The sequence below is a fragment of the Electrona antarctica genome, assembly GCF_951216825.1.
Source record: "Electrona antarctica genome assembly, chromosome: 11".
Taxonomy (NCBI): domain Eukaryota; kingdom Metazoa; phylum Chordata; class Actinopteri; order Myctophiformes; family Myctophidae; genus Electrona; species Electrona antarctica.
The window spans coordinates 18273680-18298855 of NC_136792.1; the positions used below are offsets into that span (position 1 = coordinate 18273680).

At 40.4% G+C, this 25176-nt stretch overlaps 1 protein-coding gene across 2 annotated transcripts; it reads right to left on the reverse strand.

The window, feature by feature from the left end:
* Nucleotides 1–453: 453 nt before the first annotated feature.
* On the reverse strand, nucleotides 454–24889 carry nek8 (NIMA-related kinase 8). 2 transcript variants are annotated; one of them, XM_079514993.1, is made up of 16 exons: nucleotides 24764–24889; nucleotides 10876–10969; nucleotides 8608–8813; nucleotides 8042–8274; nucleotides 7747–7878; nucleotides 7165–7373; nucleotides 6929–7008; nucleotides 6675–6847; nucleotides 6278–6425; nucleotides 5750–5826; nucleotides 5185–5302; nucleotides 4898–5048; nucleotides 4043–4206; nucleotides 2813–2965; nucleotides 2459–2617; nucleotides 454–2021 (listed from the first exon to the last, which is right to left on the reverse strand). In XM_079514993.1, the coding sequence occupies exons 2-16, from the start codon at nucleotides 10920–10922 to the stop codon at nucleotides 1993–1995; spliced, it is 2079 nt and encodes a 692-aa protein (XP_079371119.1). In that variant the 5' UTR covers nucleotides 10923–10969; nucleotides 24764–24889; the 3' UTR covers nucleotides 454–1992. The 2 variants fall into 2 exon arrangements, with proteins under 2 accessions (XP_079371119.1, XP_079371120.1); XM_079514994.1 differs by lacking the exon at nucleotides 7747–7878.
* Between the last annotated feature and the right edge of the window lie 287 nt (nucleotides 24890–25176).

Consider the following 25176-nt stretch of genomic DNA (forward strand, 5'->3'; position numbering starts at 1 on the left):
TAGCCTCCGGTATGATGTTAATAAGAGAAAATAAGATGTTGCATCTGCTGCTTTGTCTGTCAAATGGCCAGAGCTCATGCACGAATCACGATGACAGGGGGATATATATACAGCCATGTTGAGCCTACCTAAATATAAGCTCACGTAACGTAACGAATAATAATGATGACTGTAATGTACTGAAGAAAGACCCCCGGCTCAGGTTTTGTTTTCAAGGGAGAATCGGAGGATAGCCACACTGACTAATTGACTAACGACGTAATAGGTTTGATCTCGTGGGGATAAATGCCCCCTGGCGGTTGACCAAACAAAAGAATGTCGCCTACTGGTCTTGTTGTGTATACAGTACACAACTATATTTGAACTGCCTATTTGTAACAAAAACATAGACAATCAAATCGAGCTCTATTGTCAAGAGCGGGAACAAAACATGGGGTTCTTAGGGAGGGTTTAATAGGGTGTCGTTAAATAAGACACTGTATTGCCACTGAATTACATCATCATTACATCATTATACAGAAAAGCAATGGTAATAAATCCATGCTTTCAAAATATGCCTTCATAAGCTTGTCAAAATGTTTCTTCCATGTAATATTCTTATAAATACAAAACATGTATATAAAAATGATTAGTTCCTATTTGGAGATTCAATAACAACATTCATTTCCATTGTTGTCAATTGAAAATCGGATCATTCAGAATACAAATAATTGATACAAATTAAAGTTCAGCGAAAAACTTTAAAAATACATAAAAAATATACATCACTGGTTTGGTAAGGGTATTCTGATTATGAACACATGAACCTTTATATTTTACACATTATACACAATATAACATATTCGGTATAGCCTATAGTCTGATAAAAGTAATCAGAACATAAAGCATTAGCAAATTACATAATTTCTAGCACTGGCAGTGATGAAGATATAATGGCATAAATGATCAATTATCAACAATGTAATTGACATCAAAGACAGAAATGGATTGCGATATGTACTTTGCATATGAGAACAAAGGAACAATGACACACTAAATAATAGGTGGACATTATTTTGGCAGCAGATATGCTTTGACTCAAAGGTCTGAGCTAATTCTAAGGACATCATTTACGCAATAGACTAGCCTACAGCCTAAATCAAAAGATTACATGAACTTCAATGAATTACAATATATTTACACGTTCTACCAAAAATAGCCTACTTGCCTTCTTAGCAAAGAAAAAAAATCATTTTTTTTTTTTTGTTTAATCAAATAACCGAGAGTTGTGATCTACGATTCGATTAACCACTTGAGCGTTATTTTATACTGTCGTACAACAGTGTTATTGTTGTACAAATACTGATATTTTCACTATTTATTTATTTTACATTTTTGGAAAATGACGCCAAATAAATTCCAAAATAACGATAGATTATTCATTGATTTTAAAAAAGGGGAAAAAAAGAAAAAAGATTTGAATTGATTATTTTGATGATCAGTCAAATTGATTATTTACAGTTGCACCCCTAATTGAATTACATGAGGACTAATCCAATAAAACACAATATGCCCTTGGCAATGTGCTCAAGATTAATGTAGTTACTTAATTCATTTAAATGGTAGAAGTGGCTTTAAGCCAAGTGTCAAACATGAGAACCATTGTTTTTTTCCCGCACATCTCATTCAGCAAAGGGTTAACAGAGACCTAACCAGTTTGACTTTCTGCTGGGGTGTGTCTTTCATCATGGTAACCCCACTCTCAAAAGAAGACAAAAAGATGTGCATGAAAGATCCGCTTCCTGCCACAATAACTACAATACAATAACTTGCATGCTGCAGTCCACTTGCTAAACTGCGTGTGAAGTGCACTTCATTTCTCAGTGAAAAGCTTGTACTCATATCTTTATTTTTGTATTAAATTAAAACTTCTTGGATGACAAAGCTACCCTTCACTTAAGTTGGCAGACATCCCTTGTAGGCGTTCAAGGCGGAGGTGAAGACAGGACAAAATCATCTAGGGACAGATTCCTCAAGCAAAGCTGTATAAGAAACAATAGAGGGAAGATAAGAGTATATGTATGCATCAGCACTCATCCCATGGCAATATTAAAACTATTGTGTAACTTTTAAACACAGGTAAATCTTTTGGTACAACAATAACCATTCCATGTGGTTTTTGACAATTTCTCGAGACACTACTGTATTAAGCTGTATTAACTGTATTAAGCATACTTATTAACAGGTGCAATGAGTACATCAGATAGCAATAGTATTTATTGCACAACAGGTGAGGCATGTAGTCTCAACTTGCATCGTTCCCGACTTGCATGCGTGCCCGACTTGCATGGCCCCAGAGTAGACGGGCACTGGTCTACTAGGTTTAGAAATAGAGGCATATGTATTTCCCTTTCCATAAATTGTACTTCCTCACTATACTCCATAAAATTGTCATAGGTCATAGGTGAAATATTATTACGTTTTACTGCCAGTAGAGTGTTGCCATGACAACAAGCTACCGATGTCACCGTGAACGGGTGACTCTCATCGAGCTGCACTGCCCTCGGTATCCCAGAATCCTCTTCTTTTCGTCCTAGGCGACCACGGGCCCCCTTTCCCCAGGTATACACCTCTCCCTCTGAAACAAGAGGAGAAGGAGAAAGACAACATACTGGTCAGATAGATGGACTAAGACTTCAGCTTTGGTGTGGCTGTCAGGGTGAACCTCTTGTATCAAGTGACACAAACTGCGTGCATGCGTGCGTGCGTGCGTGCGTGTGCAGAATTGAAGTGTAATCTGTATATTTAGTTATCTCAATTATCCACTACTCACCAGACCCAATAGCTAAGGAGAACGCATCCCCACAAGCAGCCATGGTGATACCATGTAACCCTGGCACGAGGTAGGGCAGGCGGCTAGTACGTCGGGAACTACAGCCCATCTGTCCATGCTGATTACTGCCAAAGGTAAAGCACTGACCCTTTTCTGGGCAAAGAAACAAAATGACATTACGCACAACAAACATAAACACACGATTCACTGTAACCAGAGAGGCAACATAACATACTAGAAGTCAGCTTTCAGACAATACAGTATGTTCAGGGATGTACTTGTGGATGATAGTAGGCATATGTGAGGTTTTAAAAGGTACAGTATATTGTTTGCCCACTTTAAACTTTTGGACCACTTGAAAACAAGCTTTGGCTTTTTTTATGTGATCAATCTATTTGGATCTTTTAATTGGTGGTACTGTGTTGTTTAATTGTTGCCAATAAAGTCTATTCTATTCTATTCTATTCTAACATGGCATCTCTTTTATGGCCATGTCATTATAGGCAATGTGTCGCGATACTAGCCTCGCGTTGCGATACTAATATACCACTGCGCTGCACTGCGTGGGATGCAGTGCAGGCAGATGAAGTCTGGCTGCGCGAGGCTATCGCAATACTACATGTGAGTTTACAGATTGGCTATTTTCACTATTTTTGAGGGGCGCTAGCTTACCTATGCTCAGCTTTCTGGGTTTGTGTGAACACAAACATTGGCTTGTGATTGGCTAATCACCCCATAGTGATGATTTGATTGGCTGAGCAAAGTACATAAAAGTGAGTGCAGAAAAGTGGTTGTTGTTTATTTATTTTTATTTTTTAGCCCCTCCTATATACAGCTTTTCGTCACATTTACCATTGACAATGAAAGGAGAATTTACGTCGTACTGTGTCCGAGCAAATCGACTTTTCTAAACACAGTGTCACTGTTTTAATTCAGCTCGGTTCAAACGTTGTCACTTTTATGTTTGAGTTTGTCTGTAATGCTTTGTGATGTTAAAAAAAGAAAAGAAAATGGGTGACACGATGTGCAATGATTTCTTTGCCATATATGCTATGTGCTGTTTATCTGTCCCCAATAAAAAAAAAAGAAAAAAAAGTCATTGGCCGTTATGACGTGTGATGATTTGATTGGCTGAGCACGGAATGTGATGATAAGAGCGCCCCTCACTTCATACGAGTGTGATTTTTTAAATAGGGCATAAGTGACTAAGCAAAGAGAATATCATTTCACCTGTAACAGCAATAGAGTGGGACGTTCCAATGTCAATGTAGACAATCTTCTCTATGTTTAGTGGGGCTGACTGGACATGGGTAAATGAGTGCAATTCTTCAACCTGGTCAGTGGGGCTTGGCTCCTCTCCAACATTTATCTTATCCAATCCCAGCTTGTTAAACCTGAGCACAACAAATTATTAAATTCACCTGGGGGTACGCACGCATGGACGCAAACGCACGCGCACACACACACACACACACACACACACACACACACACACACACACACACACACACACACACACACACACACACACACACACACACACACACACACACACACACACACACACACACACACACACACACACACACACACACACACACACACACACACACACACAGCAAATGTAGTTCAGTGATGAGAGTTTGCAGGAAGTAGCTAAGCCACTGGTATCTGAGCAATGCTGTCTCCACTTGGGGCTGACATATACCCTCCCACTCATATGGTTCTGCTTCCTGTCCCAAACCCTAGTGAGTAAAAGATTGACAATGAGGATACGTGTTTGTAATGGTGAAATAATGCTGCCTCACAGGATGGGCAACTAACTAAAGTGTAGAACAATGAAAGTGTTTTATTAGCCTACACAGCATACTGTAAGGCACATTTCACAATGACATTGTGAAATGCTCTTTTCTGTGAAATGTTAATTCATAAATGATCAGAAGAAATTCTGATCATTGGAAAACAAGAATTCCAAGTTTGGATAGGACAATGCTATCTGATTAAATTTGAACCATCCTTCACTGGTAATCGTGTGCTCACCAATTAGCAAGTGTACATTTAAAAAACAAAAGAAAAGATGCATACCTGTTGCTTCCACAAGCAAGAATTTTGTTCTGATTTCCAATGACCATGGAGCAGTCGACGCCACACAAAACCTTCTGGGCCTCAAATTCTACAGGAACACACACCTGCTGGGGTGAGTTGTGGGAGTCTTGGGTGCCTAGGCCAAGGCGACCTTTGAGAGGAGGAACAGAAATCTGAACGATCAAATCAAATGCAAATGCAATGCATTGAACTGCATCAGTGTCATAAAAAAAAAAACAATTTGCAAAACAATATATAGAGATTAAAAATCAACATGGCTTATTTACCATTGTCTCCTCTTCCCCAAGCAAATACTTCCCTTTCATTGGTCACTGCAAGCACATGGGAAGCACCACATGACACCTGAACCAGCTCATAGCCAAGCAGCGCCTCCACTATCTTGGGCTAGTGACAAAAAACATGGAAAGACTATATCAAACTCCATCTCTGTGTCATAACTGTTATCCATGACAACTAATATACCATACCACCATTATGCCAATAGACTATACAGATTATTATTCAAAATTGCTCCTCCTCGCTCTTTACTGCTCATATATTGAAAAAGTAACGAGCAGCTTCAATCATCCCAACAATTACTACTATTATTAAGTAATTCTAGCTGCCAGCTATCAAAATTACAACCCGAATATGAGGAATAAACAACTCTGTGGAATTTATAATGGTTAATTAATGCCTGAATCACTTAGGAATGTCTTAGCAGCAAGGAGTTTTATACTATAGCATCTGAGCAGAATGTGATACTGTGAATTCTCACAAAATCTAGAGTAAAATTCTAGAAATAAGCGACAACTCACATACTTTATTTTCCTGTAAAGGGTAGCCATTTACCTGTATTACATCATTGAAATTTCCATGTCCTAGACAACCATTACTTCCACTTCCAAATGTCATGATAATACCTCTGTCTGCAAAATGACAACCAAAAAGGGGATTAGACAGACTATTAGTTGATGATTATTGTGTGGACAAACACATTGTCCATAATCCTTAAAAAGGGAATACTAATCTGCTTCACCACAATGAGAGAGAGGCGAGTAAGCGAGGAGAATGGTCTTTAATCCTGTGTTTAATATCTTCCTTCACTGATGGATAAACAACAGCTTCCTGAAGATGCATGCTTCTAACTGTGCATCACTATATGAAATCAACACACTGAAAAAGTAGTTACAATTTAACTTGTAAAAAGTGTAATAAAAGGTTATTGCAGCCTCACTTCCCAATTATGTCTGTGCTACAGTGTGTAAAGGCAATGACAAACAATGTATAAACACTGATTTCTAGTAGCAAAACCCACACTTACAGTAGCATTACTATCTATCCGATGGCTATCCAAAGAGAGATGGCCTATATACAAACCTGTCATGCAGGTGGTAAAGAGATCACCGCAGGACACAGACTTGATTGTGACTCCCGACTGACCCTCGAGAAAGCGTGAAATGAACTGAGGCTGCATCTGCTCCACAGCACCAGGCAGACTGGGCTCCCCAGATCCTACTGATGGAGCCTACATTGGACAACCTGCAGTTAATTTAACTCTGATAGTGTACAAAATGTATCCAAATGGACCATTTGCTTATATTTCACTTTTCACACACACACACACACCAAATAAATAAGAAGTTGTGAGGACAGAGATTATTGGAGAAATATGTTGTGGATGCTGCTATACTCAGGAGAATGAATAAAGCAAATATAAAAAGGTAAGTGATTGATAATATCATAAAGCTTGGAAAGGCTTTGTCCCGACACAAACCTCCCAGGTGATAAGTCGACCTGACTTTGTGACCCCCATCTTCTGAGTGCGCCCCAGGGACACCTGCAGCACCTCAGTGTTCAGCATGGGCAGACGGAGAGGTGTCGAAATTCCACTGCCCCACGTGTACACAGAGGACAATGGGAGGGAGTGCACCTTTCCTGTTCCTAGACCTAGAATGACATCTAGATCAGCAAAGAACATACAGTAACAGTACCATGCAAAATGTTCACCTACAAATGGACATTACTAACATCTGGATCTGTTGCCTGGCATTCTTCCTCCTGGTCTACCATGAGGACCTGACTGTAGAGCAGACAGTGGCTTCTCAATTCTAGAAAAGTAATACATAGTAGTGAATAGTACTTATTACATAGTAGTGAAGAGTACATCATTATATGCATTGATTGCAATTAGGTTAAATATACATGTCACATATCCTACATATCCATGAGTACCATCATTTAGAGTTCCTAGTTTGATTAATTACCTTCGCATTTTCACATTGCCAATATCGGTGTAGAGATTAAGCAGGGGCCTGATACATATGGGGAGAGCCATGATTTCATTGAGTTGAGGCCGTTTGGATGGGTCTAGATTGAGCATGTTCAGGATGAGTTGTCTGAGCTCTGGGCTGTATCGGTCAGAAATTGGAGCAAAGGTACCACTCATGATCCTCAGAACCAGGGCAGGTAGGTTCTGAAACATAAAGAGGAGTGGGCCCAAACTTATCAAATGGACAATGGATCAGTGTCATTCCATGATCATTGGAACTCAGTAGAAAATTCTTGCTTGTGGAAGCAACAGGTATGCTTTTCTTTTGTTTTTGAAATTTACACTGGCCAATTGGTGAGCACACGATTACCAGTAAAGCATGGTTCCATATCTACAAATTCCAGCAGCGCAGGTCTACTTCCTGCTTGGGAACATTTGGCAGATTTTCTTGGTGAAAATCCAACCCACTTTAATTGAGATGAAGAGATAGCACTTCAAAGACAAAAAATAAACGAGGATGAATGAAATGTGAGGATGAATGAATGTGAAAATACTATGAAAGAAAATGTTTCAGTACAGCAGCTTCAAAGGCTCTCTTAAGGCTGGCTAGCTCATATAGCACGCAGCCTAGGGCCCAAATGTCACTCTTCTGATTATATGGCTTCCCTTCACACAGCTCAGGGGAGATGTAGCACGGAGTCCCAACCACCTAGGGGAAGACAAAATGGCATGTCATGTCATGGGATATTATTAAGCTTGTGTGTGTGTGTGTGTGTGTGTGTGCGTGCGTGCGTGCGTGCGTGCGTGCGTGCGTGCGTGCGTGTGGCCGGAATTAAGTAACGGCAGAATTATATTCAACTTAATTCACCCACTGTGTAAGCTTTGCTTTTGCTGACAAGGATTTTGGAGATTCCAAAGTCACCAATTTTGACAATCATCTGGTGCTTGTCAAGGAGAATGTTCTGCGTTTTCAGGTCCCTGTGCAAAATGAGTTTATTGTGCACATGGTAAAGAGCCAGTAAGATTTGAACAAAGAAGTGAAGGATGGTGTCTTCATCCAGCAAGGAGTTACAGCGCTTTTGTATATAATCAGCCAGCGTTCCACCTGCATGAAGTAACCGCCAGAGCGAAAGATCAGGTTCTTCCCTGCACAGTGTAATGTATAAGTTGCATTGTCATACTGTAGATGAGCTATGACAATACAGTTACCAAATCACACACCCCCTGAAGCATCACAGCAGAAAGTGACAGGCTATATATATCATTACTTCTTGAGGACTAACAAGGACTATATGTCACAATACCAACACAGAGGTATGCAGTCCATACGGAAAGATTATACTGGGGAAGGTGAGGGATGTGCACGGCAGTGTTATATTCCCTCCTACATAATAAAAAGGAGGTGATGAAATAAGGTTATGACAAATTAAGGCCTTACCTGGTGCATACTCCATAGCTATCATGAGGGCTTTGTCCTCCAGGAAGTTCTCATAGTATTCAATAATATTTGGGTGGTTCAGTAATTTCAGCACCTGACACTCATTCTGAGCTGAAAGGCGCTCGTCTCGTGACATCTGCTCAACTGGGATCTCCTTCAGGATGACAAAGGCCCCATCGCTGCGCCTGCGGCATAGGTGTACGATCCTGTCACAGGAGAAAATAGAACAGCTACGTTTCTGCATTCAGATAGACCTATGATTTGAGGAAAAATACTAATACACTGATACTCTTTTCATTGACAAAAATCTAAAACTTACAATTCCATAATCTTCCAAAAACTTCACCTGGACCTTGACCCACATTTAATTTCCATGACCATACATGCACATGAGATGAGATGAAACTAGAAAAAGTGCCCTTCTGGGCACAGGTCTCCACCAGGAGGATAGGAGTGTGTGTGATGTTTGGCAAAATGTTTAGGAGTAATATAAACCTTATTTTCTTATTAAACCAATTTTCTTCATTTTGTTGAGGAAATGCAGAGCCAGATCACTCATAGCATCTCTGAGGATAGAATTCTGGATGAGAAGGACATGTGCAGCATTTTGTACAAAACGGGCTACTCCTGAGAACTTTGGAAGGCAATCTTAGCTAATCAGTGTAGAATCTGAGAAATCCAACAGGCTCGTCTTGATCACATGACTACAGAGATCATGTGTACCGATTTGCGTGAGATTTGGATGAAATCTGTGCGACTAACATAAACAATGTGTTTTGCAGAAATCGGCCTCATGGTGGCGCTATAACCGGCAGATGTGGAGGGATGCAGGGAAAATGTTTTTCCATGGCCTCTAGGGAGTGCACAATGCACATACATAAGTTGTCGATGCAGTTATAGGTAAAAACAGGAATTGGCCTGTTATAGCGCCACCATGAGGCTGATTTGGGAAAACAAATGTGGCATGTCGTCCTCGGCCTAGTGGAAATGTGCGTGTATAATTTCATGGAATTTGGACATTGTGTTTGTGATTTGTGGCATTTTGTTCGAAACGGACCAATAATGTGAGTTTTGGAAGCCAATCTTAGCCAATCAGGATGGAAGATGGGGAATTGTGCAGATCTGTGTTGATCACATGACTATGGAGATAGTGTATACCGAATTGTGTGATGTATGGATAAAATGTGTACGAGTTATCTACAGAAATGTGTTTTTCCTAAATCGGCCTCATGGTGGCGCTATAACAGGCCGTTGAGGAATATTTGGGGCAGAGGTTCGTCGTTGGCATCCAGGGAGTGTGTGTGCAAAGTTTGGCATAGATCGGGCCAACGGTGCCGGAGATTAGCTGATAACGGACGGACGGAAGGACACACACACACACACACACACACACACGGACGGAGTGCAAAACATACTCTCTCCCCATGCCTTCGGCCTGGTGGAGACAATAATGAGCCCCATGGGGAGGCAGATAATCTCATCCCTGTGGAAAATGGCCTGGCAAATTCCATGACCTTTCCAGAATATTCTGTTTCCTTGCTATAGGCAATAATATAATGAGATCGAAAATAAATAAAAAAGTATGAAAAATAGGATAATATACATAATGTAGAAAACATCAAATCAGATTTTGAACATTTGACAATTGCTATAAATTGCAAAAAAAACATGTAGGCCTATATAACTATAACTTATTTTGGGCATAAACACGAAGTTGAAGGGTAGAAGGTAGCTCTGGTCCATAGCCTTCTACTGCTGCAGGGCAGAATCGGTAGTCTGTTCAAATCCTATATGCCTACTTTAGGATGCTTATAATCAGCTAGCTCTGGTCCATAGCCTTCTACTGCTTCTACGATAGTACTAGAAGGCTATGGACCAGAGCTAATAATCAGCCAGCGTTAGGATGCTTATTTACTTATTTATTTAAAGTAGGCCTGTCTACTTTGTTTTTTGGACAACAGTTTGGACGAAAAAGGGGAAAAGGGAGAAATGTAGAAATATTACCAACAAAAAACAATTGCGTTGCATAATGCATACTAGTACGCTATAAAAAGGATTTAGGCTGCGCTCAATGACAGCGGGCCAGGACGGTGTAGACTACTGCATGCCTTCGCAAGTTCGCATCACTTCAATTTGGGGGAAAAAATAACTTCAGAATGTTCTGTTTCCGAAAATAACTCGTTGGTAGCGCAATATTAGCTACACAAGCAAACAGTGTAATAATCATAATATGTCACTGTCACAATAGCAAATTAATTCGGCGTTTACCCAAAAGCTCCTCTTCCAACAACTTTGATTTTCTCATACTTCTCCATTGCGCTCCATTTATGTTCTGTCGTCTCCAGGCAACCCTTTCTCCCCCCTACATGAAACAACGAGGGACAAAAGTAGTCACAGGAAAGCCCAAATGCAGACCTTGCAGGCGGTAACTGGATAACTCACCCCTTTTCCCAGATCAAAGTCAAAAGCGCAGACATCTTACCCCGAAAGTCCGGATAACTCACCGGTCATCGGGTCATGTCGCCCGGGGTGAGATGTCTCTACTTTCGGGGTGTGTTCCACTACTCCCCAAAGAAACAGTGTGTGACAAGAGTGAACACTAGATGGCAGTAGAATAGAGTAGTCTTTTTTTTGAGTGGTGTAAACCACTCCTACAACTGGCTTTTTTGTGCAGAACAAATGAGCATGGTTGCTATGTTCACCCTGTTGTAATGACGTAATGAAATCACACCCGGGTGAACAGGGTGAACATAGCAACCATGCTCATTTTTTCTGCACAAACAAAGCCACAGCCAGGTAATGAAATCACACCCGGGTGTGATTTCATTACGTCAGACATGATTTCATTACGTCAGACAGACCTTACACCACTCAGTTCACACGGGTGTGATTTTTTTAATATAGTTTACTGAATATTTCTACTTTCACTCCAACTATATTAGTTTGTTTCACAATATTATTATTATTATGAAAGCACTACCTAACACTAGATAGATGAACTGTCATTTGATTACCCTTTGAGCAACACAAGAGGTCAAAATGTAGGAAAATGTAACAGTTTATTTGGTGAAACACACAACATCCTCATAAAAATTATAGTACAGAAAATATAGAAAAGATTATTGTGACCAAAGGTCGCAGTTAACTATGGAATCGTGCATTTCCCGTCAGTGTATCACTCAAAATCCCCATACATATACCATATATGGTGCCCAGGTCTCGTGACATCGCGTGACATCATATGGGATGGAGATCCCTGATGTCATAGTAAATGCGACTTGCTGTCGCAATTAAGCCCATACATGGAGATCTCTCATGTCATCAATATTAGTATATAGATATATGTCAGGACCTGTTCTGACATTCCATATGTTGATCCTTCCCCATCCATCCTTCCTCTTCGATGTCTCCCTTTTGACTGATCCCTGTCCATTTAAACTCTAGACGGGCCTGCTCCAAAGTTATTTGTGTAGCCGCGCCCGGCAGCCGGGGAAACTAGAGTTCTCAACAGGCCCGAAAATGAAGGCCCGGCCCTACCTGGGCCCTCTTCAAACCCTGTACACTCAAGACACTGAAGCCGCTGCCACCCTTAGATCTCCATATATGGAGCTGACCTGTTCTGACATTCCATATGTTGATCTGACCTCATCAAACCCTGTACACTCAAGACACACTCCATATATGGCCAGTGCACGTTCTCGCCCTCAGGCGTCTTACTGGTAGCACATAGTTACACAACACTGCTTCAATGATAGAAGAAAAAAAAGTTGTCATAGCAGCGGCCCCAGACAGGAGGAGTTTTAATCATAGATAATGAATGAATGAGACATTACATGTTAAGCACACTTGGCCTGGGCCATGGCTCAGTGGTCCAGGCACCTTGGCTGGTAATCCAGTCTGGCCAGTGTGCCGCGGGTTTGACTCCCGATCCCAACAGCCTTCACTGCATGTCTTCCCCCCATCTCTCTCCCCATTTCCTGTCAGCCTACTGTCTGTCCCTCCATAAAATATATAAAATAAACGTGAAAGCCACAAAAGAAACATTTATACATGTTAAGCACACTCATAACACATTTTGCAATGTAGCTAAATAGATTAAATAATTAAACAGAACACCCACCATAACCTTGCACATACACTTTCTCGCACTCAAAAAGTGCTATATTTGTCCTTTAACTAGAGACTGTGAGCATGTTGTCTGCCTAGGATGTGTCAGGAATGCACTTTAGCTACAGCAGGTTGTACAGCGAAACTAATGATACTGGTATATGTATAGGCTACCTGTTGGCAAGTCTGACATTTCTTCAAATGAGGTAGAGTGGCACTGTGTGTCAGTTCAGTGTATTGCCTGACGCATGCTGCTGTATTCTATGAGTTACTGACAAAAAAGAGAATCATTGCATTGCATCATGCTGAAGCACTCTTGAAGTTTGTGTAGAATGTGGCGAAGTAAAAATATTTCTCTTCAGCAGCATTGGTCAATATTCAGTAGACTAACATAAGCCCTTTATCAGCATTACTGACATGCTATTTGTAGATGTAGCCTAATAGACTGACTATAAAGATATGCTTTTCATAATGTAAACTTATTTGATTTGTTTATCACGTGATGAGCCATGCATGCTTTGTCATTGGCATGATTAAATCAAACAATGTGCTACCACTGTCATAGTCTGCTCTCTGTGTATGATTGCATAACACTGTTGACTGCGAGCTGCTTGGACTCAATAAGGGGCATACAGTGAAACATGTTCTGTACACTAAAATACACAATTTTGACTATTATGGGTTATAACTTATAATATAACCCATACTACTCCCACTACTCCCTCTCCAGACCTATTATTGTTTGAATTACAGTTTGGCACTAGCTGGTTCTCAAGTTTCAACCCACAGTATTTCTGTCAATTAAAGGTTGCCTTTTCTTAAAAGCTTCAGGGGAAAGCTGTCACACGGTGATCAATACAATTCAAGCACAAAGGTTCCTTCCAGACACCATGATGTTAGGAGTACGGCACTTGTTTTTGAACAATGTTTCACCTTTTTGCTACTACAGAGATACAACCATGGCATATAAAGCTGTTCTTATGGCGTTAAAACTCCCTGTTGGTTTCATTCTCAATAATTTAGGGCCTTATAAGCCAAATGCATATACGGTAACTTTCTCACAAGTCAAAGAGAATACTGATTTGCAGCTGAAATGTTTATGTGATGCAGCGTCAAGTTTGCATGTTAATAATACACTAGTATCGGTGATAAAAAGCAAAACAAAGAATCATATACCAGGACAAAAGCTTGGGTTCTCAGCCTTTGACGCCTGTGTGAAAGCTGAACTATTACAAAAGAACCTCTGTGAAGTTACAATGAAACTGAAGAGCATCGTGTTACATTTGCCTCTGAAATTAGATGCTATTTTGTTACTGAGATCTTCCTTACAAATTCCATCTTTGCAAATTATAAATTATATCCTAGGCTAGTTGTCCATATGGGTTACCATTTGTAATGGTAAAAGGAAAATAAAATTGGGCCTGAGACATTGTATCAGAATGGTACTGTATATTATACAGTATACTGACAGCATAGAATAGATTGTCACATTATTTATAGCGCGCACACACACGCGCGCACGCACGCCGGCAGGCACGCAGGCAGTCACGCATGCACGCACCGTACGCACGCACGCACGCACATACACACTCACACACATTGGCAATTATGTAGAACACAAACATGCTACAACATGCAACAACAACATACATAATAGAATTGCATAATTGGATTGTGATATTTTTTAGTTTTCACCTATGAAAGATCATTTTATTTAGTGGTGGGATGAGGATGTTTTAGTGCGGCGGTTAAGCTCATATATGGAAGGTATTGTGCATTTTATGACTAAAGCATGAAACTTTCAGAATATCATCTACACACCCCAAGGTTTGATTTCAGACGTGGAACCACTTTCTGACTGACCTCTGGTGACCTTGAGGGGTCATTGACCTCAGAATTGCATTTTTGCACGTTTTGCTCCATTATTTTCCACTATAATAATTATTTATGTTTGTTAAATGGAAGTTTTGTTCTAATGAATGACAACTTAAACCCCAATAGTCTACAGAGATGGTGAATCATGTCAACTTTTATGATATAAATGCTATGACATTGTAATAACATTAAAAACATCTAGGAGAGCAGTTAAGCTCATATGGAAGGTATTGTGCATTTTATGACTAAAGCATGACACTTTCTACAGTGCTAGCCCAATAAAATAAAGATGCAGCTCTTCACACAGCTACAAAAAGGACTGTATGAAGAGGTATAAGGAATTGGTGGAGATGGTCAAAGCCAAGAAAGCTGCACAGGAGCTTGTGGCAGCGAAGAGTAAAAAATGACAAGAACCACAGAAGAGATAGTTGTCGTTATTTTAACATTATTGTATTGGTCTTAATTTTTTTTAATGAAGTTATGGAAGAAAAAAATACAGAAAGACTTGATTGATGAGTTTGTTTGGTTTTTATAGCCAATGAATATCGTTACAGTATATTCAAAGGTGATATAGGGCAGTGTGGCCATTTTCTGTTTCCATCGCTCTGGATTAAGAGCATCTACTAAATGCCTAAATTGTAAATTGTAAATTGTAATCCAGACTCCATTCATTTTCTGGTTCCATCCATCCAGACCCCATTCATTTTTCACATATAGAGATTTCCAAACAATATATATATCAATCATTCTAAGCCTATGTAATCAAGCCATCCAGGATCCTGGTAATTAATGACCATAAATTCTGTGAAAAACAAATGAAAAAACCTCAAAACAAATGCTATTATAAAGGCTAATATATATTATATAATTAAATATTTAAAAATAAATCACAGAATCAAATGTTTTATCGTCATGATTCAGTAAGGTCCTGGATGGCTTGATTCTATAGGCTTATTCTTTTTTATATAAATATTAGTAGAAATCTCTATGGGGAAAAAAACAATGGGGTCTGGAACGATGGAACCCGAAAATGGCTGCCAATGCTACTGTACGCCCTATTCATCTCATGATTTTGGTTTTGGGGGCAGGGTTCATACGTTTTGGGGGAAGTAACTGTTGGATACTCATAACCCTCCTACCAGGTGGCAGGAGTTTAAGGAGATGTTGGGAGATAATATGGTACCATTTCTGTCATAACACTTGCTACCTGTGACATCGTTGGAGAATCCAAGCTAATATAAACTGAAGACTTTATATTTTTGGAAAGTTAGCTATTATAGAAGTCATTGTTCTCACATTAATACAAAATCAAATTAAAACATTTAAATGTTCGAAATGAACAAACCTGCCTACCGACATTGTCACCAGTAGGCAAGTCTCTGAACTGGCCACAGCCCTACTCTGAGACACAGACTGAGTGGACAAAATTGTACCATAATGAGCACTAGTGAGTTCACTTAGAACCACAACCTCACACTCAATGGTCTTTTACCACTATTTCTCTCCTCATTTCCTTCAGCCTCTACATCTTCTGTGTCTTCATCTTTGTGTATTAGACCTTATATTAATCATATTGGAAAATTCTGTTTTCTGCTTCAATTAGGTTATTGCTGCTCAAGGCCGTCAGACCTTTGAGGTCAGGGGGTAGTTGGGGATTAAGGGTCTTGCTTATGTATACCTCGACACATTGCCGGGGCCTGGAATTGAACCTGGGACCTTCTGTTTCCCAGCTGGCTCATTCAGCTATGGCCATCCTTCTTGTGAATTAGTTGTAGAAGTTCCAACAGGAACTGTATTGAGAGACTAGGTAGGCATGGTACTTTCTCACGGGGTAGGAGAGTAAGGAGACAGTATCACATTGACATCCTAACAGGAAGGAGGACAAGCACAAGCATCTGATAACACTCGATGCCTGCTTTTATCACAGACATGCATGACATCATGCCTTGCTTTCAGATTCCAAGACGTCCGATCTACCTCATGAGCCACTGCTGCCCCGTCACTCCACTGGATTAGACATGTCATAAAATAGGCCGAAAGACGAATTATTATATACTTTATGCAAATTATGCAAATGAGGAACAATTTCATAATTTAGTTATGGCAAGAGATTAATTTATGTAACATAATATAGATGTAGACTCTAAAACAACCTTGATATGTTGACTAAAAGCAATAACACTGTATAGCTAATTCCTAATTTGCACCTATGTTTTACATAATTTATGCCAATTATGCTAATGAAGAAAGGGTGTATGACTTCACCATAATAACAGATGAATTTCTGGATATCACAAACATAAACTTTGACTCTTAAGTCACCTTTCAAAGTTAAATGGATGAAAAATGATAGCCATTTCCAGTTAATTTGCTCATTAAGCAATTGATTTGCTCATTATGCGAATTACTCAAATTGTCCAACATATAACTTTTTGCAAACAATCATCATCTGCTAGCCTATAGATGACATTTTAATCATAAAAGTTTAAAGGAAACAACATTTATGGGTTTTACATGGGCCCGGTTTACAGCATGGTTTGACAGCCCGAAATGTGTACAGCCTCTGACAAGTTCCAGATGTAAATTCAGAAGTGTTTCCACGTCTAAAAACAAACTTCATGGTATATAGAAACACTGTAGAAAGTGTCATGCTTTAGTCATAACATGCACAATACCTTCCATATATGAGCTTAACCGCCGCACTTTCTCTCTCCTAGATGTTTTTAATGTTAACAATGTCATAACATTTATATCATAAAAGTTGACATGATTCACCATCTCTGTAGACTATTGGGGTTTAAGTTGTCATTCATTAGAACAAAACTTCCATTTAACAAACATAATAAATTATTATAGTGGAAAATAATGGAGCAAAACGTGCAAAAATGCAATTCTGAGGTCAATGACTCCTCAAGGTCCCCAGAGGTCAGTCAGAAAGTGGTTCCACGTCTGAAATCAAACCTTGGGGTGTGTAGATGATATTCTGAAAGTTTCATGCTTTAGTCATAAAATGCACAATTGGTTTGGTTATCCGCCGCACTATTTTCTTTCCTTGAAGCATATACCCTATACCATCCCCAAGTGGTGTATGGATGTACTGCAAGCTATGAACTCCACAACAGAGCCAGCTCCTTATGGTCTTTTCTTCACGTGAGGTTTTGCTGTCATCTGGTGGTGTGTCATTATCCTGTGGCTATAGTAGATACATTGTGGCCAATATTTGGGCCTCTGTCATCCTTTCGATGACCCTCTTACCCAGCTGCCCTCATTTGGAGCTCACACATATAAGATTATTGGCGGACATAGATGAATGGTTTAGTGAGCCCGCCTAGGACTCCAGAGGTCCCGGAGGTCCCAGGTACAATTCCAGCTCTCAGCATTGTGTCGAAGTGTCCCTGAGCAAGACACTTAACCCTGTTCTGCTCCCCCCTTCACACTCCTCTGTGGGCAGCAAGTTCCCTGCTTTCTATTAGACTCATACAAGCACAAATGCTACTGTCAAACAGGGTTTTCATATTCCCAATATGCCTTTAATTGGCCTCAAAAAGCTGCACCATATGTTATAGGCACTGTAAAAGCTACTCCCTATCTTCCTCGCGTCCTGTGACAGCTGCAATCCATACCGTATAATACGCTGGCTGGTCAACCTAGTATGGTGGCGATATGTGCCCTTTTCTAGTTATACGGTAATTCATTCAATAATAAAATGTAATTATCCAAAACCAATGCAATACGCATCCAATACCTGTGACATGGAGTACCCCAAGGTTTAATATTTGGAGCTTTTCTTTTTTTCTTCATAATTTTTATCCCACGATTTTTCACCCAGTGTCTAATGTAACCCTGGGCGCTACACTTCCTCTGCCAACCTGAGGGGGCAGCGGACTGACCTCATGCGTCCTTCTATGCATGAGGAGTCCAAGCTGCTTCTTTTCACATGACAGGGGAGAGTTTCCCCAGCCAGACGTAGCGCGTGGAAGGAACACGTTATTCCGACCAGTTGCTTTCCAGTCGCCTTAGCTGAGAGAGCTAGCTGACGGACCCCCTACTACATATTGTATAAAATTGTGTTGCAGAAACGTTTTCATAGATTTCATAGATAGCTTCATAGACTTGAGAGCACTATCATCAATGATTTCATGTTTTTTATTTGTTTGATTACTTTGTCCCCTTGGCTTAAACCCTCAATACTTAGAGACTTGACCTTTGACTCTGTACTTGGTCTGCTCTTTTTTCCTTTTACACCAAAGCTCTTTCTTCTCTGAAAATAGCCCATCTGCAAGCGAGGCGTTGTGAGATTGTAGATCGGCTATCGTCTAAGCTTCAAATAGCTCAGAATAAAGCTGCAAGGCTTGCACTGCACTGTTCATTGGATGTGAGGCAGAGGGTAGTGTACTGAGACTGAGAGATAGTGCGGCGGTTAAGCTCATATATGGAAGGTATTGTGCATTTTATGACTAAAGCATGAAACTTTCAGAATATCATCTACACACCCCAAGGTTTGATTTCAGACGTGGAACCACTTTCTGACTGACCTCTGGTGACCTTGAGGGGTCATTGACCTCAGAATTGCATTTTTGCACGTTTTGCTCCATTATTTTCCACTATAATAATTATTTATGTTTGTTAAATGGAAGTTTTGTTCTAATGAATGACAACTTAAACCCCAATAGTCTACAGAGATGGTGAATCATGTCAACTTTTATGATATAAATGCTATGACATTGTAATAACATTAAAAACATCTAGGAGAGCAGTTAAGCTCATATGGAAGGTATTGTGCATTTTATGACTAAAGCATGACACTTTCTACAGTGCTAGCCCAATAAAATAAAGATGCAGCTCTTCACACAGCTACAAAAAGGACTGTATGAAGAGGTATAAGGAATTGGTGGAGATGGTCAAAGCCAAGAAAGCTGCACAGGAGCTTGTGGCAGCGAAGAGTAAAAAATGACAAGAACCACAGAAGAGATAGTTGTCGTTATTTTAACATTATTGTATTGGTCTTAATTTTTTTTAATGAAGTTATGGAAGAAAAAAATACAGAAAGACTTGATTGATGAGTTTGTTTGGTTTTTATAGCCAATGAATATCGTTACAGTATATTCAAAGGTGATATAGGGCAGTGTGGCCATTTTCTGGTTCCATCGCTCTGGATTAAGAGCATCTACTAAATGCCTAAATTGTAAATTGTAAATTGTAATCCAGACTCCATTCATTTTCTGGTTCCATCCATCCAGACCCCATTCATTTTTCACATATAGAGATTTCCAAACAATATATATATCAATCATTCTAAGCCTATGTAATCAAGCCATCCAGGATCCTGGTAATTAATGACCATAAATTCTGTGAAAAACAAATGAAAAAACCTCAAAACAAATGCTATTATAAAGGCTAATATATATTATATAATTAAATATTTAAAAATAAATCACAGAATCAAATGTTTTATCGTCATGATTCAGTAAGGTCCTGGATGGCTTGATTCTATAGGCTTATTCTTTTTTATATAAATATTAGTAGAAATCTCTATGGGGAAAAAAACAATGGGGTCTGGAACGATGGAACCCGAAAATGGCTGCCAATGCTACTGTACGCCCTATTCATCTCATGATTTTGGTTTTGGGGGCAGGGTTCATACGTTTTGGGGGAAGTAACTGTTGGATACTCATAACCCTCCTACCAGGTGGCAGGAGTTTAAGGAGATGTTGGGAGATAATATGGTACCATTTCTGTCATAACACTTGCTACCTGTGACATCGTTGGAGAATCCAAGCTAATATAAACTGAAGACTTTATATTTTTGGAAAGTTAGCTATTATAGAAGTCATTGTTCTCACATTAATACAAAATCAAATTAAAACATTTAAATGTTCGAAATGAACAAACCTGCCTACCGACATTGTCACCGGTAGGCAAGTCTCTGAACTGGCCACAGCCCTACTCTGAGACACAGACTGAGTGGACAAAATTGTACCATAATGAGCACTAGTGAGTTCACTTAGAACCACAACCTCACACTCAATGGTCTTTTACCACTATTTCTCTCCTCATTTCCTTCAGCCTCTACATCTTCTGTGTCTTCATCTTTGTGTATTAGACCTTATATTAATCATATTGGAAAATTCTGTTTTCTGCTTCAATTAGGTTATTGCTGCTCAAGGCCGTCAGACCTTTGAGGTCAGGGGGTAGTTGGGGATTAAGGGTCTTGCTTATGTATACCTCGACACATTGCCGGGGCCTGGAATTGAACCTGGGACCTTCTGTTTCCCAGCTGGCTCATTCAGCTATGGCCATCCTTCTTGTGAATTAGTTGTAGAAGTTCCAACAGGAACTGTATTGAGAGACTAGGTAGGCATGGTACTTTCTCACGGGGTAGGAGAGTAAGGAGACAGTATCACATTGACATCCTAACAGGAAGGAGGACAAGCACAAGCATCTGATAACACTCGATGCCTGCTTTTATCACAGACATGCATGACATCATGCCTTGCTTTCAGATTCCAAGACGTCCGATCTACCTCATGAGCCACTGCTGCCCCGTCACTCCACTGGATTAGACATGTCATAAAATAGGCCGAAAGACGAATTATTATATACTTTATGCAAATTATGCAAATGAGGAACAATTTCATAATTTAGTTATGGCAAGAGATTAATTTATGTAACATAATATAGATGTAGACTCTAAAACAACCTTGATATGTTGACTAAAAGCAATAACACTGTATAGCTAATTCCTAATTTGCACCTATGTTTTACATAATTTATGCCAATTATGCTAATGAAGAAAGGGTGTATGACTTCACCATAATAACAGATGAATTTCTGGATATCACAAACATAAACTTTGACTCTTAAGTCACCTTTCAAAGTTAAATGGATGAAAAATGATAGCCATTTCCAGTTAATTTGCTCATTAAGCAATTGATTTGCTCATTATGCGAATTACTCAAATTGTCCAACATATAACTTTTTGCAAACAATCATCATCTGCTAGCCTATAGATGACATTTTAATCATAAAAGTTTAAAGGAAACAACATTTATGGGTTTTACATGGGCCCGGTTTACAGCATGGTTTGACAGCCCGAAATGTGTACAGCCTCTGACAAGTTCCAGATGTAAATTCAGAAGTGTTTCCACGTCTAAAAACAAACTTCATGGTATATAGAAACACTGTAGAAAGTGTCATGCTTTAGTCATAACATGCACAATACCTTCCATATATGAGCTTAACCGCCGCACTTTCTCTCTCCTAGATGTTTTTAATGTTAACAATGTCATAACATTTATATCATAAAAGTTGACATGATTCACCATCTCTGTAGACTATTGGGGTTTAAGTTGTCATTCATTAGAACAAAACTTCCATTTAACAAACATAATAAATTATTATAGTGGAAAATAATGGAGCAAAACGTGCAAAAATGCAATTCTGAGGTCAATGACTCCTCAAGGTCCCCAGAGGTCAGTCAGAAAGTGGTTCCACGTCTGAAATCAAACCTTGGGGTGTGTAGATGATATTCTGAAAGTTTCATGCTTTAGTCATAAAATGCACAATTGGTTTGGTTATCCGCCGCACTAAGATGGCTCTGTAGAGGAAAGGTTGGAAATGGAATGCAATTTAGTGAGTTCCTTATGAATATTTGTCACAGTAAACAACCAGTTTGTCTGTTTGTCACAAATACATTATGTGAGATCATCGTCACGCTACCAGGCAGGCTATAGGGGTCACATGGTTAAACAAAAACCCAGAACAAATGCGGTATGCAGAACTGAGATAAGGCTAGTTTTCAATATCTATCTAGAAATGCACCACGTCTCTGTCTGTCTGTATACGTACGTACGTGTGTACGGCTGTAATGCACGTAACTTGAGAACCGTTCGTCCCACCGGGGGTGTGAAACACGCGTTTCACACCCCCACAGGGAGTGCAGTGCCCAGTGTCTGTCGAGTCGGTCGGACCCACGGTTGTCCAGTACCGCCACAAAAAGCCTCTGCCCGGGCTCTGGACAGGGCCCCTGCCCACTGTGCCCAGGGTCCAAATATGGAGCTGGCCTGTTCTGACATCACAACACTCCATATTGTTGGGCATGCCTGACATCACAACACTCCATATTTGGGCATGCCTGACACAGAACTCCATATATAGGAATAAAGGGACACAGAGCTCCATCTCGAAAGTGATGGAAAAAATAGTCTATGAACAGGTTGAAAAGTATCTTGCCACTAATAAATTATTGTACGAGTTCCAATCTGGCTTCAGAACATCCCACTCCACTGACACATGCCTTCTCTATTTGAGCGACCACATCAAACAAGAGGTGGATGCTGGCAAATACTGCGGCATGGTCATGCTGGACCTCCAAAAGGCTTTTGACACCGTGAACCACTCCATACTGGTTAACAAGCTAAAAGCAATTGGTTTCGATAGCACTTAATTGAGCTGGATGCAATCCTACCTGGAGGGGAGAGAACAGATGGTGGAAGTGAACGGAACACTGTCCCCCCCCTCCCAGTGAGCTGTGGCGTTCCACAAGGAAGCATACTAGGGCCTATATGTAAACAGCAGGTTGAAAATGCCCTCAGCTCTGAACTCGGTAGAATCTGCACCTGGCTCGCTGATAACAAACTATCTTTACACCTGGAAAAAACTGAATCCATTCTCTTTGGATCTAATAGTAATCTCAGCAAGGCAAATGGCTTCTTGGTTAGAGTGGGTGACAATGTTATCACACGTAAAGATGAAATTACCTACCTAGGTTCCATCCTGGAGGCTAATCTTTCCGGTGATAAAATGGCCACCAACGTAATAAAAAAAGTCAACCAAAGAACAAGATTCCTTTACAGGATCTCCTCACTGGTCGACAAAAACACCTTGAAGACCTTAACAGGAGCCCTCGTACAAGGCTTCTTTGACTATGCATGCACCTCCTGGTACCACAGCACCTCAAAGGCCCTTAAAACTAGGCTCCAGACTTCCCAAAACAAACTGGTCAGGCTCCTACTTGGCCTCACCCCCCGAACCCACCTCACCCCTGCCCACTTTGACAGACTGGCATGGCTTAGGGTCGACGACAGAGTACAGCATCTTGCAATGGGTCTGGTCCACAAGATTCGATACTCCACCAAGATACCCATGTACCTGTCTATAGATACTTCCTTAATGTTAACGAAGTCCACACCCACAACACCAGAGGGAGTGCAACGAACCATGTACAACCCAGATTCGGCACAAACAAGGGACTAAATTCTTTTCACTCCTATGCCACCAAAATGTGGAACGCCCTACCAACAGTCATTAAGACATGCAAATCCCTTGAATCCTTCAAAACCGCTCTCAAAGGGCACCTACGGATGGCTGCAATTCGAAACTGGCCCCCGTAAAATCTGAATCCCCCCCCCATCGCCCCCCCCCCCCTTTTCCCCTCACTGTATATGTTTCTTTTCCCTTTTTACCTCCATTATGATGAATTCCTGTTCTGTTCTTTGTATATAGACGTGTCTATTTGTACGTCCCTAAATGTTTTGATGAATTGAACATGGTGGACCCTGTTGTAAACAAGTGTAATGCTTAATTGGGTCGTCCACTCACAGTTAACAGCCTTTGTATTGAGTTTGTGCTTGAAATGTACTGTAATTCTGCAAACTGTTAATACATTTTTCAATCAATCAATCAATCAATCAGAGAGACAGATACAGAAATGTCCATATATGGGCATAAAAGGGCCACAGACAGATGGGTGGAACGGGTACTCTGACACGGGTATTGCATAGCTGGGTGGGGCATGGATCTCCAACTTCCATCGTTACCGACTCAGTGCTCTACAGCCGGTCACCGGTCTAGTAACCCTCATTTTCAACTGACTCATTTTAACTTAACTGAATAATCTTGATGGAATGTAATTTAATGGATTGTTTTTAGTTTTTGACTTGACATTTAAGGTGGTTGCACACCGGCCGCGTTTTTCGGAAAACCGATGGAGAAACGCCGCTATTTTGATGTCATTCGTATTTACCAGTACTGCCAATTTATAACCAATACAATTTCGAAAATAGGCCTAAACTTAAACTTAAATGTAATGGAGGTATCACAATAGAACATTACTGGATGTACACAATCGATGTTGTTTGATAATAATAATATGGGCGTGTATTGATATACTTACCACAACATCAGATTTGATTTGTCGGTGTGATTTGTTGTTTTCAGTAAGATGACACCTCCCCTGGCTGTCTTAAAGCGGGCCACCGCCCACAGCACCTCTGCACCACTCCCCCTACTACAGTAGTAACTTCAGCCACACTGTCTAGCGTAGCAGCAGGCTGAGTGAGCAGCAACACGCTCCAAATGAAAGGGGGAAGGAAGGCATGCGTGATCATCAAGGCTAACCAAGCCGGAATGAGTTGATCCTGAGAGCCCCTGGAAGCAGTTTTACAGAAGTTACAGAGAAGTGAGAAACGCCATAATCTGTTGGAGACCAGCCCAGTGAAAGGAGGAGTAGGCTACGAGAGACAGTGATTGAGAGAGAAAGAGAGAGGGGTGGAGAGGGCCAGGCAACACCCCCCCCCCCCTTGACAA